The sequence below is a fragment of the Rhipicephalus sanguineus genome, chromosome 8 (genome assembly GCF_013339695.2).
Source record: "Rhipicephalus sanguineus isolate Rsan-2018 chromosome 8, BIME_Rsan_1.4, whole genome shotgun sequence".
NCBI classification, from domain to species: domain Eukaryota; kingdom Metazoa; phylum Arthropoda; class Arachnida; order Ixodida; family Ixodidae; genus Rhipicephalus; species Rhipicephalus sanguineus.
In genome coordinates, this window is record NC_051183.1 from 112,873,201 (window position 1) to 112,889,087 (window position 15,887).

At 51.2% G+C, this 15,887-nt stretch overlaps 1 protein-coding gene and 1 long non-coding RNA gene across 2 annotated transcripts in view; one reads left to right on the top strand and one right to left on the bottom strand.

Moving 5' to 3' along the window:
* Nucleotides 1–9,942, top strand: part of LOC125759715 (uncharacterized) — a 46,676-nt gene extending 36,734 nt beyond the window's left edge. The window contains exons 2-3 of the long non-coding RNA XR_007417347.1: nucleotides 5,739–5,857; nucleotides 9,897–9,942. This is a non-coding gene — a long non-coding RNA (uncharacterized LOC125759715). The remainder of the gene's footprint in view (nucleotides 1–5,738; nucleotides 5,858–9,896) is intronic.
* A 2,649-nt stretch (nucleotides 9,943–12,591) lies between these two features.
* On the bottom strand, nucleotides 12,592–14,499 carry LOC119403449 (uncharacterized). The gene has a single exon (XM_037670382.1). The coding sequence runs from the start codon at nucleotides 14,497–14,499 to the stop codon at nucleotides 12,592–12,594; it is 1,908 nt and encodes a 635-aa protein (XP_037526310.1).
* Nucleotides 14,500–15,887: the final 1,388 nt, after the last annotated feature.

The following is a 15,887-nucleotide window of genomic DNA, read 5'->3' on the forward strand; positions in this document are numbered from 1 at the left end:
CTGAGCGACACGTTACAAAATGACGCTAAAGATATGTTTAAATTTTATACGCACACATATATATATGTTCAAGAGCCGCATATGTGCCCCGAGAACGCACGCACGTTTCACGCACTCGCGTGCATGTGTGGAAGAAGTTCTTGACTGTTCTTGAACAAGGGCATAATCGCCGTGATCAGTGAGCACCAGCAGCTGGTCATGACTTGTTATAGTATCCGGTCGTGATCGTGGTGACGAGGGGTCCATGTGTAGTGAAGAATGTGGTATAGTAGAGCTGTTGGAATTCTAGGATGCCTGGGTTCCTACACCTACACCCGTTCATTACGTCAAATTTTAGCATAAAAAAGCGACACACGGCTCTTGCCTGCTTAGTGTGAACAAGGAACCCGTATGGGTCCCGAAACGTCGCTGTGTTTTTCACCTTGACTTGGTCAGTGACCGCATCTACATCCTCATGCTCGGTCATTTCGTCGACAGATTGGCTGTCGACAGAGCCGGTGACAAGTAGGAACCTGAAGCCACCCTTCGCGTTGGTGAGGTATAGGACGTCGAGGCTGGTAGGCCTGGATAGTGCTACGTGGACCAACATCAGTGGATGGTGTTCGTCGTATTCGTAGACTACCTGGGCGTATGTGGCCAACGTAGCCCAGTCTACAAAGCGGCTGTCACTCAATCTGGCATCATCCTCGGTCAGCATGAGGCCATCGCCCAGCCTCGCAAGAAATGAAGTGGACACTGCGTCGTTCTTGCGGACTAAGTGCAATTTACGGTGCGGTGATGTGGATATCATATGTAACTTTCGTTAATGTATTCCTCCGGGGTCGAGCAATGCTTCAATATAGCTTGCTGAATCATATGAATACAAACGTAATGTTTATTAGACTGCTATAAAAGCGGAGACAACACTGTAACTACAGACGTTAATCTGATATGATGCATGTGTCGTAGGAATACACATCGTAGGAGCATCATGTAGTGTTTATTGCTTTCTTGTAAAATTAGATAGCAAGCACCGCAACCATAATTGACGTTGTACCGATATTACGCCTGCGTAGGCTGTTTTTCCAAACCAGTTTATATACCTGGCATGGCTCAGTGGTAGAATACCTGATTCCCACGCAGAATGCTTGGGTTCGATTCCTGCAGGGATCCTAATTTTCATTCATTCCATTCGGTGAGTCAAAGCTGCCATTGTTGGTTTTCTTAACGCTCTAGCATTTAAGTTACCAATGTCCGTTCTCGCCGTTCCTGGGTAGATATAAACTGTCAATCACCTGTGGCGCATACGCGTACGCCGCGGCCCGTGGTAAACGGGTACGTGCAACATGTGTCTAGTGGAAAGGGTTTAACGATGTACGCAACAGGATTTTAACGTTATTCATGTCATGACCCGGCAATCATATTCGTCAAATCCTCTTACCCTCCCATGCAAATTTTGGTCTTCACCAAGTTAAGGAGGTGATCATGAGAGCACCCAGACGTAGGCGGCTAGATAGATAGATACGTAGATAGAAACGCTCAAAGTGCCAGAGGTTCGCTAAGAAATGCTTGGCATTTAAAAACTACTTACGCATCCCAGCTTAGCGTTGTCTCATAAGTAGGTTGTTGTAGTAACACAGGCGCACACTCGATGCCAACAAAGGAATGCCACTTTATTCACAGAACGCCCGCGTTTAAGTAGGTTTCCCTTTTGCCTGCGGTGGCGCTGCTGCGGCCGTTGATGTTGGCGCGTTGACACAGCACTCTTTTCTCCCCTCCCTTTTTTAATTGCAACCCCACCGATCGGGCTGCCGTCGCTATCGTGTGCTTCTCCGGAGAGGGACCGGTCGAGGGGGTTCCGTATCGGCTACGCCTGGTTCGCCGTGGTCTGGGCGTTGAGATGGGGTCGTGTTAGCTGCATCGAAAGCTGGGTTTGTTGCTCGCGGCGTTAATGGCTCTGGCGTTCTGTCTTCGACAGAGGGAGGTGGTGCAGACTCTCGCGAGGTAGGTCCCGTTGGAGTTGAGTCAATGGGCCTGGCGTTCTCACTTGAAAGTGGCCGCCGTGTTCTGGGGAGGGGTACTGTGTGGCGAATTTCCGCCTTTTCAGCGGCAGGAAACGTCGCCTCTACTATATGATCTGCGTGAACGAAACGCTCTTGATTTTCTACGTTCACGACGTTCACAGCACTGATTCGCCTGATGAAGATTCCAACCATCCATACAGCGTCACATGGTCTAGTTCCTTTCACCCGCACCCTGTCACCTTCTCTGAACTCGCGCCAGCGTGCAACCGGCGGCTGAGCTTGCCGTTGCTCGTGGTTCTCCAGGGGGTTGTGGAGCTCAGGGTGCAGCAACGTTAGCCGTGTCCTGGGAGTCCATGACAGGAACAACTCGCCCGGGGTTTTCCCAGTTCCAGCACATGGTGTGTTCCGGTAGTGGAAGAGAAACTGGTCTACGCGATGTTGAATCGATTTTGATTCGTTGTTCACCCTTCAACTGTTTTTCTAAGTTTCTCTTAACGGTCTGAACCAGGCGTTTTGTAGCTCCATTAGACGCCGGATGATAAGGTGGTGTCGTCTTGCAGCGGATTCCATTGAATGGGAGGAAAGCTGCAAATTCCGATGACACGAACTGTCGGCCGTTGTCGGTGACGACCTCTTCCAGCAGGCCAAAAGCCACAAAAATATTTCGTAGTTTCTCCGTCGTTTTGGCTGCAGTTGTAATAGACATGCAGATCACGTCTACCCATCTCGAGTAAGTATCCACAAGAACAAGCAACCAGTGAGGATTACAGTACGCAAAGTCAAGATGAAGTATCTGCCATCGTCGCGTCGGCCACTGCCACGAAGTGATAGGCAAGCGCGGCGCGGCATTCTAGGTTAACTGGCAGCTTACGCACTCCACCACAGTTTTTAACACGAAAGTGTTTTATGCCGGGGTCCACCAACTACATCCGTCATGGATATGACGTTGATAAAATGGACGCCAACGGGTGAGAAAGAAAAAAACCAAAAAAAAGATGCACCGCTGGGAACCGAACCCACGACGCTGCGGCGGCGACAGCAAGCACCCGACGCCCTACCGACTAAGCTAAGTCGGGAGATGCTAGACACGGCGCGAACGCGCCTTATATCTTTCACACATTCCCTTTCGCGGCGGGCGGAGCGGGGCGGTGCCGCCGTCTGTGAGAGGTGAAAAGAAGTAATGCTTCACGATCGACACTTACTAACGCTTACTCCGAGATTGCACGCGATATCGGAGGTCATGGTTAAAGCGTCGCGATACCAGAGAGGTAGACTGGTTCGCGCTGCCGTCGCCGAGGCACCCTTGACGAAGTTACGTTCTTTGCCTTTGGCTTCGTGTTAGCGTGCGTCGGCTCATCGGAGTAGTACAACTTCCACGTGCACCAACGGGATTTCTCCGCCGCCGACTGCTTCAATTGCGAGAGCACCGACTAACGAAATTGCTGCAATATGCGTCACAGAAAGGACGCGATTTCTACGGGCGAATGTCGTGCCTTGGTGGAGCGAGAGCAGTGAGAGCAGCGCCTGCGAGATTGAGGCCAGCGGGACGCACGCGTTTGCGGCTCAGGCTACGAACCTCTACCTCCCGTGTTGCTGAAGCGCAGTGTGTGTTATGTATGCATGAGCGCAGGTGTCGGCCACCCATTACTAGAAAGCGCACACCGTGCCGTTTCTATCCTTAATTGACGACGCTTTGAAGAAGTGCATACCGGGTACCAGTGTTGATTATGAGCTTGTTGATATCATCCTTACGCGGGATTCACGATTCGCTGTGTCCAAATATATGTTCACAGCATCAGCTACCACAACGGTTTAATCATGATCATGGGCGTTAGTCGTCGCAATAGAGACATGCCGTCAACATGGATGCATCCACGTCAAACGGTGCTATAGCTGCCAAACACGAATAGACATTGTACAAGCTCCCATGTATCACTACACAATGAGCACTACTTCTGTGAAGACACGTTTCACTTTCGTGTTATACCGATTCCTATGACGGACGGATCAGCCATGTTTTTTTCAATGTCTTCAGTTTGATTAGGCCACCAGACATGGCTTCGTGCAAGCATTTTCATGCGCGTCTCTCACAGATGCCCCTCATGCAAGAGTTTCAGTGCCAAAGCATTTCAAAGAATTTGGCACGAGCACCCGGTCGCGCCATGTGATACAGTTTTTGTCAATAGACAGCTCGTAACTTCTAGAAAAATAAGGCATAAGAGCTTTTTCTGCTACTTTAGAAGGCCAGCCGTGCTTCGTGTACAGCGATACCTTCGACAATACTCGGTCCCGGCTAGTTTCCTTGCGGATATTATCAGCCGATACAGGCAGCTCGTCTGTCAACGAAAAGAACTGGACGTAGTCACTGACGTCATTGATGTTTTTCAGTGGAATACGTGACAGCGCGTCAGCGTTAGCCATCGAGCTGCCCTTCCGGTATTGCCACGTGTAGCGATATGCTGCGAGCAAAAGCATCCATCTTTGCATTCTGGCTGCTGTTGAAATAGATACTGGTTTGTCATCTCCAAGCATACCTTTTAGAGGCAGATTATCTGATAAGACCGTAAATTCGCGGCCGACGATATATTTTTAGAAACGCTTTATTCCAAAAACAGCCAATGCTTCTTTTTCCAGCTCCAAATCATCCATTTCTGCTTTGCTCAGTGTGCGTGAAGCATATCCTATTGGCTTTTCTTGACCGTTTAGAACATGAAAAAGCACCGCTCCTACTTCGTAGGTAGATGCATCTGCCACTAATCCAAATGGCTTGGATGGATCATAGAACGTCAAAATGTTCTCGCTTGTTAGCCATTGTTTGCTTTCTTGAAAGCAGCGCTCTTCCTCAACTGACCAATGCCACTTTTCATTCTTCTTCAGTAGGTTGTACAGTGGCTTAAGCTTGGAAGGTATGTTCGGAATGAACTTCGCATGAAATGTAACCATTCTCAGATAAGCCTTGACCTCCGTCTCGTTTGTGGGAGCTGGAGCGCTTCTCACAGCCTCAACCTTTTCTCTGCAAGGGCGCACGCCAAAATTTTCTATAATGTGGCCTAAATACTTCACAGAAGGTTCAGAAAACTGGCATTTGTCCTGCTTCACTGTAACTCCATGGAGTTGAAACCTTCTAAGCACAGCACCCACTCGATTCTGGCACTCTTCGATAGATGCTCCGGCTATGAGATCGTCGTCCAAGTAACACAGGACTCCTTCCAGTCCCTTCAGCATCTCGCCCATCACAGACTAAAAAAATGCCGGGGCGCTTGAAACACCGTAAGGCTTGCGCAAACATTTGAACAAGCCAAGTTGCGTATTAATAGTAAGCAACTTCTGAGCATCTTCATGCACGGGAAGCTGCATATGCCATGGTGAAATCAAACGCAGTAAAGACTTTTCCGCCAACCAGGACTGCGAAAATGTCCTCTCCTAGCGGCAATGGGTAGTGATCAGTCTTTATGGAATGGTTTAATGTTACCTTATAGTCTCCGCACAATTTCACCTTATGGTCAGGCTTTGGCACAATGACAAGTGGTGCGGTCCTGTCGCTCTGCAGGACGGGCTGCAAGATGTCTCTTTCCTTGAGAGCGAGTATTTCCTGTTCGACGGCGTCCTTCAGTGCATAGGGAACAGGTCGAGCATTACAGAATACTGGACGAGCCTCTTCTTTCAAGATTATTTTTGTTTCATAGCCCTTAATCAAACCAACCTGTGGGCTGAAACATCACGATATTTTTGCAGGAGGAGTTTCACGGTTTGCTCTGCTTCCACGTTGAAAACGTGACCCCAGTTCAGCTTGAGCTGAGCAAGCAAGTCGCGCCACAGTAGGCACTGTTGTGTTCCCGGAACGACAACAACCGGTAAGTTTTCTTTTGACTTTGATACTCAACACGCACGTGTGCTTTCCCTGTCGTCTCGAGTGGCATGCCGCCATAACTTTTCTGCTCGGGAAGACACTTCCTCAAAGCTGGCTTCTGTGGCAATCGAGCGTATATCTGCTCATTAATAATAGATACAGCTGCACCGGTATCTATATGCATGCTCACAGGATGCCCAGCGATTTTCACCTCTACCGGATAGGGCCGCTGCATTTGCTTGTTTAACTCGATTTGAAAAAGCTGCAAGTAGTCAGTCTCGTTCTGGGCTTCGAGTGTATTAACAGCTTTGCCATGCTTCTTCCTGCACACCTTCGCTAATTGACCTATGTTTTTGCACCAGAGACATCGAGCTTTCCGGTATTTAGAGTCGCTTTTTTGGTGCTTATCGCCGCATCTATGGCAATTTTCACCATAACCGAAAACTTGCGGTGCGCTCACCTTAGGCTTTCGCTGTGGATGGTTTTTCTTGCTGACAGCGTGGATGGCTTCGTCCATTTGCGCGTTTCCCTCGTGTGGTCGGAAGCCCTTGGACTCTCTGTCAGCGAGTTCCGCGGCCTTTGCCAAGTCGCACGCTGTTTCAAGGTTCAACTCTTTTTTCAGCAGCGTCACTTGAATGGCCGGATTGCTGAGCCCCGCCACGAACCGGTCGCGAAGCGCGTCCTCAAAAAGTTTCCGAACGCGCACATGGCTTCCATTGTCGCCGTTCTACGGCGAACGCCGAAACTGACTCACTCTAGCTGGTGCCGGCGGTTAAACTTGTCAGCAATCATTTGGCTACCCGGCGCATAGTGTTCCTTCAAGACGCTGACGAGGTCTTCGAATGAATTGTCATCCGGTTTAGAGGCAACAGCAAATCCTTCAGGCTCTTGCGCGGGCGTTTCCTAGGGCAGTGACGAACGTGGAGTTCTTCAAGCTGCTGTCTTCGATTTGTGTTACTCTCCGATAATTCTCGAAACGCTCAATACACGAATTGAAGTCTTCGTTACCTCCTTCGACGTAAGAGTCAAATTCCCAAAACTTCGACATCTTGAGCCGCTCTGTAGCAAGCGAGACGCAGGACAGACGCAGGCCAGACGCACGGTGCCGAATATAGGGAACCCAAGCTCAAGTTTGCGGCGCGACGACAGCGCCGCGCCAGCCGCGCTGCGGCTCTGTCGGAAAACTCTGAACCGTCGCGCGGCCGACTCAGCGACTCAGCCCCTTTCACGGTAGCGGTAGCGCACGTGCGCTCGCGATCTTCTCTCGGTGCGGGTAACTGTGGGGCCGTCAGCTCGGTACGTTGAACCGAGAGGCTTGCTGTGCGAAGCTGCGCATTTCCACGATGGCAGAAGCGACCCCGCGGAAGCGCAAGCGTGGTCCGAAGTATTGCGGTTTAGTGGCCAGCCACAACAGTGCAGACAAGGCACACGATTCACGTGTTAAACTGTATCGGTTCCCGGGCGTGTCGCACGAGAAATAAAGGCGGCAAGCGTGGATAGCTGACAGCGCTGTCTCGCCTTCTATTTTGGCTGTCTGAGTTCATCGCTTTCGTTCGTTCCGACTACCTGAATCGGTAAGTAACGGGGCGCATGCACGCAGCGACTACAGTAATGATTACTCGCTGTCTTCTCGCATTGTTAAAGTCCAGTTACGGTTGTAGGTGAAGCAACTTTGTGTTTTGATTCCCCGTGCTCGTGAGACCTACCCGTCGTTGTTGAACGTTCACATTCGCGTTATACCGTTAGCGTTGCGCGGTTGGTTGAATTCAACTGAACTCCGCACATTGTCAGAAGTTCGGCGCCTGCATTTCACGCGTCGAGAAGGCTGCTTTATCACGCCGGAACGGACGTCTGTGCATTTTCAGCAAGCTTTGACATCGTTCTGCAGGTTTGCTTTGTTTTTGTCACTTTATTATGGTGATATATATTTAAGCCGCTAAATATAACTGGCACTTCATACATGCTTTGCAATTGCAACCTTGAATTAACCACCTTCTGACTTTGTGCGATTTTCTAGCCGCGTTCACGCAACAGGTTTTATACGCCTGTCAAGTCGGTATCATAAAAAGAGACTGCAAGCATGACGCGAGAGCCGAAGAAACGAGGCGAGCAGTTCATCTTGCTTCACAGTGGTTGAAGCTCAGCTAGCTGCCTCGCGTCTTAATCGGCGGGTGATTCTCCAGCGGCACGGAGGACTTGACTCTAACCTTCTCAGGAAGCAGTGCCATGGCCGTATAATCTTTTTTTCGCACGCCGCAAACGTTTGTTCACGAAAGTACACGGCTGCTACTGTAAGCATGCCATATGAAAACAAGAATCATATGATTCGTAGTCCACGCCGCAGAACATCGATAGCGTTTACGGCTTCATTTCGGAGTGCATGTGGACCATTATTCATCTTTATCGTGACAGAATGAGACTTACCTCGAGGTATACGTCCTACACGGTGTAATCGCGACTTGGGAAATGGATTTCGCTTTGAGTCGGGCGTGGTTGTCGTCGATCGTCTGCTCTTCACCGTTAACGTGATTGACGAGCCTTCCTCATTTTATCAAGTTCGCTTTGCGGAAGTGCCAGTCAAGCTTGAAGATCCTTTTGAAGCCGGCACTGCACGCGGTACATTGTGAGACGCCGCAAGTGCACCGCGAGAGCTCTGCACGTGCACGGAAGCGAGCGGCAACGCGGTGGCGAGAAGGGAAAACGCTCGCTGATCACGCCCCAGTTTCTCTTTTTCTGCCAGAGATGGCGCTGCCTGTCAAGAGCAGCAGCGCCGCTAAGCGTTGCTTGGGAAGCCTATAGCTAGAAATCCGCCGCCATCGCTCCGCACGGGATGTTGTAGTAACACAGACGCACACTCGATGCCAACGAAGGAATGCTGCTTTATACACAGAAGGCGCGCGTTTAAGTAGGCTTCCATTTTGCCTGTTTCTGAAAGTGACAGTTTTTATTCCTGGACATGTGTGTTTAATGCTTCGTGAAAATTGTGGGCGAATGTATGGCATGTTATAACAATTGTTTAGGTATTTCACACGCTTAAAAGAAACCGTGTGTTACAGTGTGTAACCGCCAAAATTTTTTAATAAGAGGGCCTTCAGCGCAGTGGATGTGGCTAACTCAAAGGGCGGTAAATGTTCGCGCGCTTCTCAGAGGTATAAAATCCCCAGAAGTGTTAGTATTTTTTTAATTCCGAGCATTGTGAGAGGGAAAAAGCTACTTATGCATCCCATCTTCGTGTTGCCTCATAAGTGCGTTTGTTAATTACTGCCTCGAGTATGCCGATGTCACGAATATTCTTCTTTTTCTACTATTTTAAATATTTCAGCTATCCTAATTCGCATTTTGAGTATACAATGTGCTGGAGGAAATTTACTGGTCAAGACGAATGCAGTAGCGACTCTTCGTGGCTACTCCAGTACTGGCTATAATAATTTTTATTGAGATTATTTATGGTCTGGATTGAAACAACTAAATGCAGATTACCTCTGTCGCACTAAGGTCTATCCAACCATACATAGGTACAGGAGCAGTGACATAAAATAGTAAACATAGCAAAGACTGTTGTAAACATTGGCAACAACATTAACATTTACATTAAAAAAACAATATAAAAAAGAATGCTACAATACTTCCAAAACAGAGACCACAGCGCCAACACGCTTCCTAAATTATGTGAGTGAAACGTGTAGTATGCAACAGCAATAACCTTTACCCAGAACAAAATTTCAGTTTTGCTTGGTTGAGGGGATTCACTTCTAAACCTCCTCTTTTCCATAAACAATGACTTTCACTACATAGTGGCTTCTTTTGTGTCTGCAAATACACTGCCAACACAAGGTCTAGGATACGTCTACGCAGCGACCTTCTACTCTTGCGAGTTGCTAGAGAGGCTGATTTTACTCCTTCAGCAAATAGTGATGCGAAATGACATTTTACTGAAAAGGGAAAGGAGTATGCTTGGCGTGGGTGCATAAACCGGTGCAAAATTTATTTCTCGGAAACTGTTTTCCACTTAAAGAGGTGCTGCTGACATTCCTTTGTTACAGATTCAACAGGATCAAAGGCACACGGACATGCAACCCAAAAATTAAAGTAGCTCCCATGCTTTCTACACTTGTGTGCGTTCACTGGTTTGTCAGGAAATATATACCCAGCTGAATCAATCACATTCGGCGTTACAGTGAGACGAGAAACATTTGTAAAAAAACTGTGGCAGCTTCACACTAGTGGCGACAAGCCAGAAGGAAGAAGGCAGCCGGGTGGCCTTCCTTGTATCTTTTTATTTTTAGATGCGAAGCATCTAAAGCGTCTACGAAAGGTTTTATTGAGCTGCGACGTACCGGTAGACGCGAAGGTGTTGAACAAACGCGTACCGGAGGCCTCTCTCGCTAGCCGAACGTCCTCTTCTACCCTAACCTCCCTGTTCCCCACTACACAGATGCTTATACCCAAATCACGTATGCAGTACCATTTCTCTCCGCGCAGACGAAGCCCACCGGGCGAGTCAAACAATCTCTCGAGGAACAAAGCGCTTCAAACGCACTACATGGAAAATTTCATCTTTGCAGGCCGTCGGCCATTTGAATGGAGACGCGCTACGCGGTCAGTTAAATCGCTTAGACGGTCTATGACAACATAAGGTCCCGCATAGTGCGCCAGCAGTTTTTCGCACAACCCACGTTTTCATGTTGGCGTCCACAGCAACACTAGGTCTCCGCGATTATACGTCACGTGTCGGCGTCGACGGTCAAAACGTGCCTTCGAGCGATCTTGCGAAGCAAGAGTGCGGAAATAAACAAGACGTCGGGCTTCTTCTGCACGGCAGACGATCTCGGATATACAGGGATCATGGTAGTCCAAAAACGGGAAGACGGTATCGAGGGTATGACGAGGTGGCCGAGCATAGAGAAGAAAGAACGGACTGTAACCGGTAGTTTCATGCTGTGCGGTGTTAAATGCATATGTGATGAAAGGTAGAACGCTGTCCCAGTTCTTGTGGTCTGATGCGACATACATAGATAGCATGTTCGTGAGAGTCCTGTTAGTTCGTTCTGTTAGACCATTTGTTTGGGGATGATGTGGTGTAGAGTGCCAAAACGTTGAAGCGCATACACGAAGCATCTCTTCCACCACGTCTGCAGTGAATTGTCGCCCACGATCACTGATAACAATTTTAGGAGGTCCGTGTCGTAGAACCACAAAATGGAGCATGAATAAACACACATCGGCTGCAGTTGCCGATGATATAGCAGCTGTCTCGCAGTACCTTGTTAAATGATCGGTGCATACGACTATCCACCGATTTCCATCAGAAGACCGCGGAAAGGGCCCAAGAAGGTCGATCCCAACTTGATTTAGTCGCCCTGGAGGAGCTCTTGTAGGGCGCTTGTGACGTTGACACTCGTTGCAACTAGAGACGTAGTGTTCCGTCGTCTGGCGCATTTTTGGCCAGTAAAATCTTTCTTGAAGCCGGCAAAGAGTTTTCGCCGTGCCTAAATGACCGAACGTTGGATCATAATGCATAGCTTGCAAGACGGAAACGCGGATACTCTTCGGAACCACGAGAAGATATCGTGAGCCGGTCGTAGTATAGTTCTTTCTGTACACTAGCCCGTCGCGGATGCAGAAGCGAGTCGCCGATGATTGTGACTCTGTAGCAAGGAGCTGCTGTATGGTGCCGTCCCTTTGCTGCTCAGTCTTAAAGGCATTGGTATCAGGAAATGATACGTGCAATGGTGCGATGTAGGTGTCGAAGTTGTCCGCGTCACAGTCCGTCGATGGAAGCGGTAGTCGCGAAAGACAATCTTCATCAGCGTGACGACGACCACTTTTAAAGGAAACCGTAAAGTCGTATTCCTGCAGACGGAGTGCCCAACGCGCAAGGCGAGCAGACGGGTCAGGCAGACTGACCAACCAGCAGAGAGAATGATGGTCAGTGACGATGGTAAAGTGGCGTCCGTACAGGTAGCACCGGAAGCGCTGGACTGCGAACACTACTGCGAGGCATTCATGCTCTGTGACGGTGCAGTTACGCTCGGACTTGCTGACCGAGCGACTTGCATACGCTACGACGTGTTCTTTGGTATCGAAGCGCTGAACGAAGACGGCGCCTAAACCAAAACCGCTAGCGTCTGTATGGAGTTCTGTGGGAGCCAGAGGATCGAAGTGTCGAAGAATGGGATGGGACGTCAAAAGGAACTTCAACTGAGAAAAAGCTGACGCACATTCCGAGGTCCAGTCAAACCGCACGCCTTTCTGAAGCAGGTACGTGAGCGGGTGCGCGATATTGGCAAAGCCAGGAATGAATCGACGGAAGTATGAGCAAAGGCCCAAAAAACTGCGCAGTTCTTTGACCGAGTGAGGTTGCTTGAACGCCTCCACTGCGGCCGTCTTCGCGGGAACCACAAAGTGATTCTTTAAAGATAGGAAGAGAAAAGTGCAAGGCTGTAACTGTCTCTACGAGTGAGGACACCTCAACGGCCCTGCACGGGGCGGGGGGTGGGGGGCGAAGGAGAGAGGTAGAAGGTGGAAGGGAGAAGAGAAAAAAAAAGAGTACGCATTCGGATCCCGCGAGCCGCCAGCAGCGGAAACCCGCGAGGCGGGCCGCCGCAGAGAGGAGCAGTCAAGCAGGTCGGCAAGGGCGAGAAGGATGTCAACATCACGTGACGGGCGCCCGGCTGTGCGAGGAGGGGGCGCCGCAGAAATGTAAACAAACCGTCCCGAGACGGCTTGAAACGGGCCTCAAAGGCGCGTAAATAGGTCGGCGTCGCCGAAAAAATCCAACAGCGCGTAGCACGCCTGTAGGACTTTAGAATGATGCGCGCTGGGGAACAGAAGTTCGTCCAGGCACAGGTGTGGCAAGCCCAGTCTGCTGAAGGCTCCGAACAGACGACGGCGATGATCATCGTATCCCGGGCACTGCAGCAGGATGTGGTCGATGGTCTCGTCCGCTGGGCACTGCACACACTTTGGGCTTCCGCTGCCAGAAAGCCGGAAGAGGCGTTCAGCGGTGCGGCTGCATCCGATGCGCAGACGGAGGAGAAACGCTCGCGCACGTCTATTGAGGCCAGTCCTCGGAAGTACGCGCGGAGGGTTCCCCGATGCCACTCGCGCGTCCGGATGCAGAGAGCACACGTGACGCGCGATGATGAGGCGAGCCTCGTCGCTGACACGCACGAAGGTGGTGAACGTGCGGGGATCGTGGCCCTCCTTGGCGAGGGCGTCGGCCGCCTCGTTGCCCTGTACGCCAACGTGGGATGGCACCCACTGGAAGACGAGATTGCAGCCGCTGTTTTGAATCACCGTGAACTTGCGGTAGAGGCGTTGCGCGATCAGGGCACCCCGCTCTCCACGCGCAAGTGCCAGAAGTGCGGCGCGCGAGTCACACAGGACTGCCGCCGTCGGAGGGAGAAACTTTGCCAGTATCTCGGCCGCCAGGTCAAGTGCCGCGAGCTCGGCAGTCGTAGAGGAGGCGGCGATTGGGAGCCGACATTTTCCGGCGACCTCAAGGGTGGGAGCAACGCAGGCAGCGGCTGCTGATCCCTCCATTGTCACCGATCCATCGGTGTATATGAGGACGCGACCGGAAAGTTGCCCGTCAATCACGACAGCAGTCTCTTGCTGTAGCGCACACTGTGGGGTCCGCCTCTTGCACCTCACTCCGGGAACGGTGGTTGATATCGCCAGGCCGCGGTCCCGATGTGGAGGGATGGGTAGCCAGTCGCAGTGTGGCATCTCAGGCACGAGTGCGGCGTACTCGAGAGCGTGCCGACCCATGCCGGAGTTGGGGCGAGAGAGCAGTCGGATGGCCAGCTGCTGTCCCTGCTGAGTCTGGTGCATTCGGTGAATGTGCCTCAAAGCGCCGGCCTTGGCACGCAAGGAGAGTGGGAGCTGGTTTGTCTCCGCCAAGGTGGGACCAACCGGCGAGGTACGAGGCAGCGCAAAGATGCGGCGCACGCCTCCACGGTGGACGACGTCGAGTGCTTCCCACTGTATGGGCTTGAGCCCGACGAGCTGAACACTGTACAGCGTCCTGGCCGTAGCGACCGCGTTGTACAGGCGCAGCGCCAGTACAGGGGAGCAGCCCTTGCCACCGGCGAGCACGCAGGAAGCCACGCGGGCGATGTTCCGTGAACCCTTGCGGATTTCTGCTATGGCAGGCTTCCAGCTGAGCCGATGATCGATGGTGAGGCCGAGGTACCGCACCCTGCGCTGCCAAGGGAGCTGACAGCCTCGGAGTGAAAGCTTTGCCACCTGATAGCGTGCCAGCGGATCCGGGTGGACGAGCAGTGCCTCGGTTTTTTCGGCGGAAAGCTCCAGCCCGATGCCGCTGACGAAGTAGTCCACCGCGTTGATGTACGACTGGACACTGGCGCGCACTTCACGGCCACGCGAGGTGGGCCCACACGCAAACAGCGCGATATCGTCCGCGTACATGGCAACGCGCACCTCGACGGCCGTGGCACGCGGCAGGTAGTCGGTGATGCGCGCAAGGGCAAGGTTGAACAGGAAGGGGCTCAACACGCTGCCCTGCGGCACCCCGGCATTCACCGAACGAGGCGCGCTGATCTCCCCGCCAATGCGAACGCGAAAAGTGCGGTCACTCAGGAATGCCTGAACATACCTGAGGAGGTTATCACTCACTCCCATGGCACGGAGCGCGTCCGTGATGGTTGCGTGTGGGAGCGAGTCGAAGGCACTTTTCACGTCGAGAAGAACCAGGTAGCCAGCCTCGCCACGGTGTTTCGCCTCCTCGAGAAGGCCGACAGCGTCGGCGATGCAATCAGCCGTGGCTCGATGACAGCGAAATCCGCTCTGCTCGGCCGCCAGGAAATCGAGCGCAGCAGCGATCCACCGCAACCGCCGAAGTGCATGAACAGTCGTCTGCCTTCTTTGTCCACTAAGTGTCCAAGGACGAGTGTTTGGCGCTCTCCAAAACGACATTTATTTGAGTTGAGCACCAAGCGTGCTTTGCTTAGGCAATCCAGCAAGACACCTAGGCGTGTGTTGTGCTCAGAGGAATTGCGCCCGAAAATCACAACATCGTCCAAATAACACATCCAGACTTCCCACTTTAAACCACGCAGAATGTCATTCATGAAGCGCTCAAAATGTGCAGCTGCATTGCACAGCCCGAACGGCATCGCATTAAATTCAAAAAGTCCATCTGGCGTAACAAATGCCGTTTTCTCCTTGTCTTTCTCGTGCATTGGTATCTGCCAATACCCTGACCTCAAATCAACCGACGAAAAGTAAGAGGCTGATGAAAGACAGTCTATAGCATCATCAATCCGTGGTAGTGGGCATACGTCTTTTTTGGTGATCGCGTTAAGGCGGCGGTAGTCAACACAAAATCGCCATGTTCCATCTTTCTTCTTGACTAGAATTACGGGAGCGGCCCACGGACTACATGATTCTTCAATGACATGATTCTTTAGCATCTCGCAGACCTGTTCATTGATTCATTGATCACTGCGCGTTCCGAAGGGGATACACGGTATGGTTTCTGTCGGAGAGGTCTATGGAATGCCGTGTCTATGCGGTGCTTTATACGAGAAGCAGGGAATGATGACGGAGCCTGTAGCTGCGCGTAATCGAAAACACCGGCATGTTCGCGCAGAAGACTCGGCAGTTTATTACTCGCGTTGGTGCTGAGAGACTTGTCAATCATAGCCATAATAGAGGTGTCCCTGGCGTGCAGATTATCGAAATCGGTTTTCTCCGAAAAATTGCTGCTCTCTGCAAGTATGGCAAGTGAGAATACTTGATGGTGACGAATCTTGGCGAGTTTTAGACCCTCCGGCAGTACCGTAGGTTCATCGGAGCAGTTGATCGCCCGTAAACTAGTATGCCCTTGCACAACTGACAGGGTACAGTGGGGTATTAAAACATTCTTCTTTATGCAACTGAGGTGAATAGGCTCTACGGTCGCATCAAAGGTCTCCTCGGTTGCAGGGGAACCGGGGAGAGGAACAGATTTGGCAGACAAGGGTGGCACAGTTGTGTCCATGGACACACAAAGGCTACTTTACTGACAG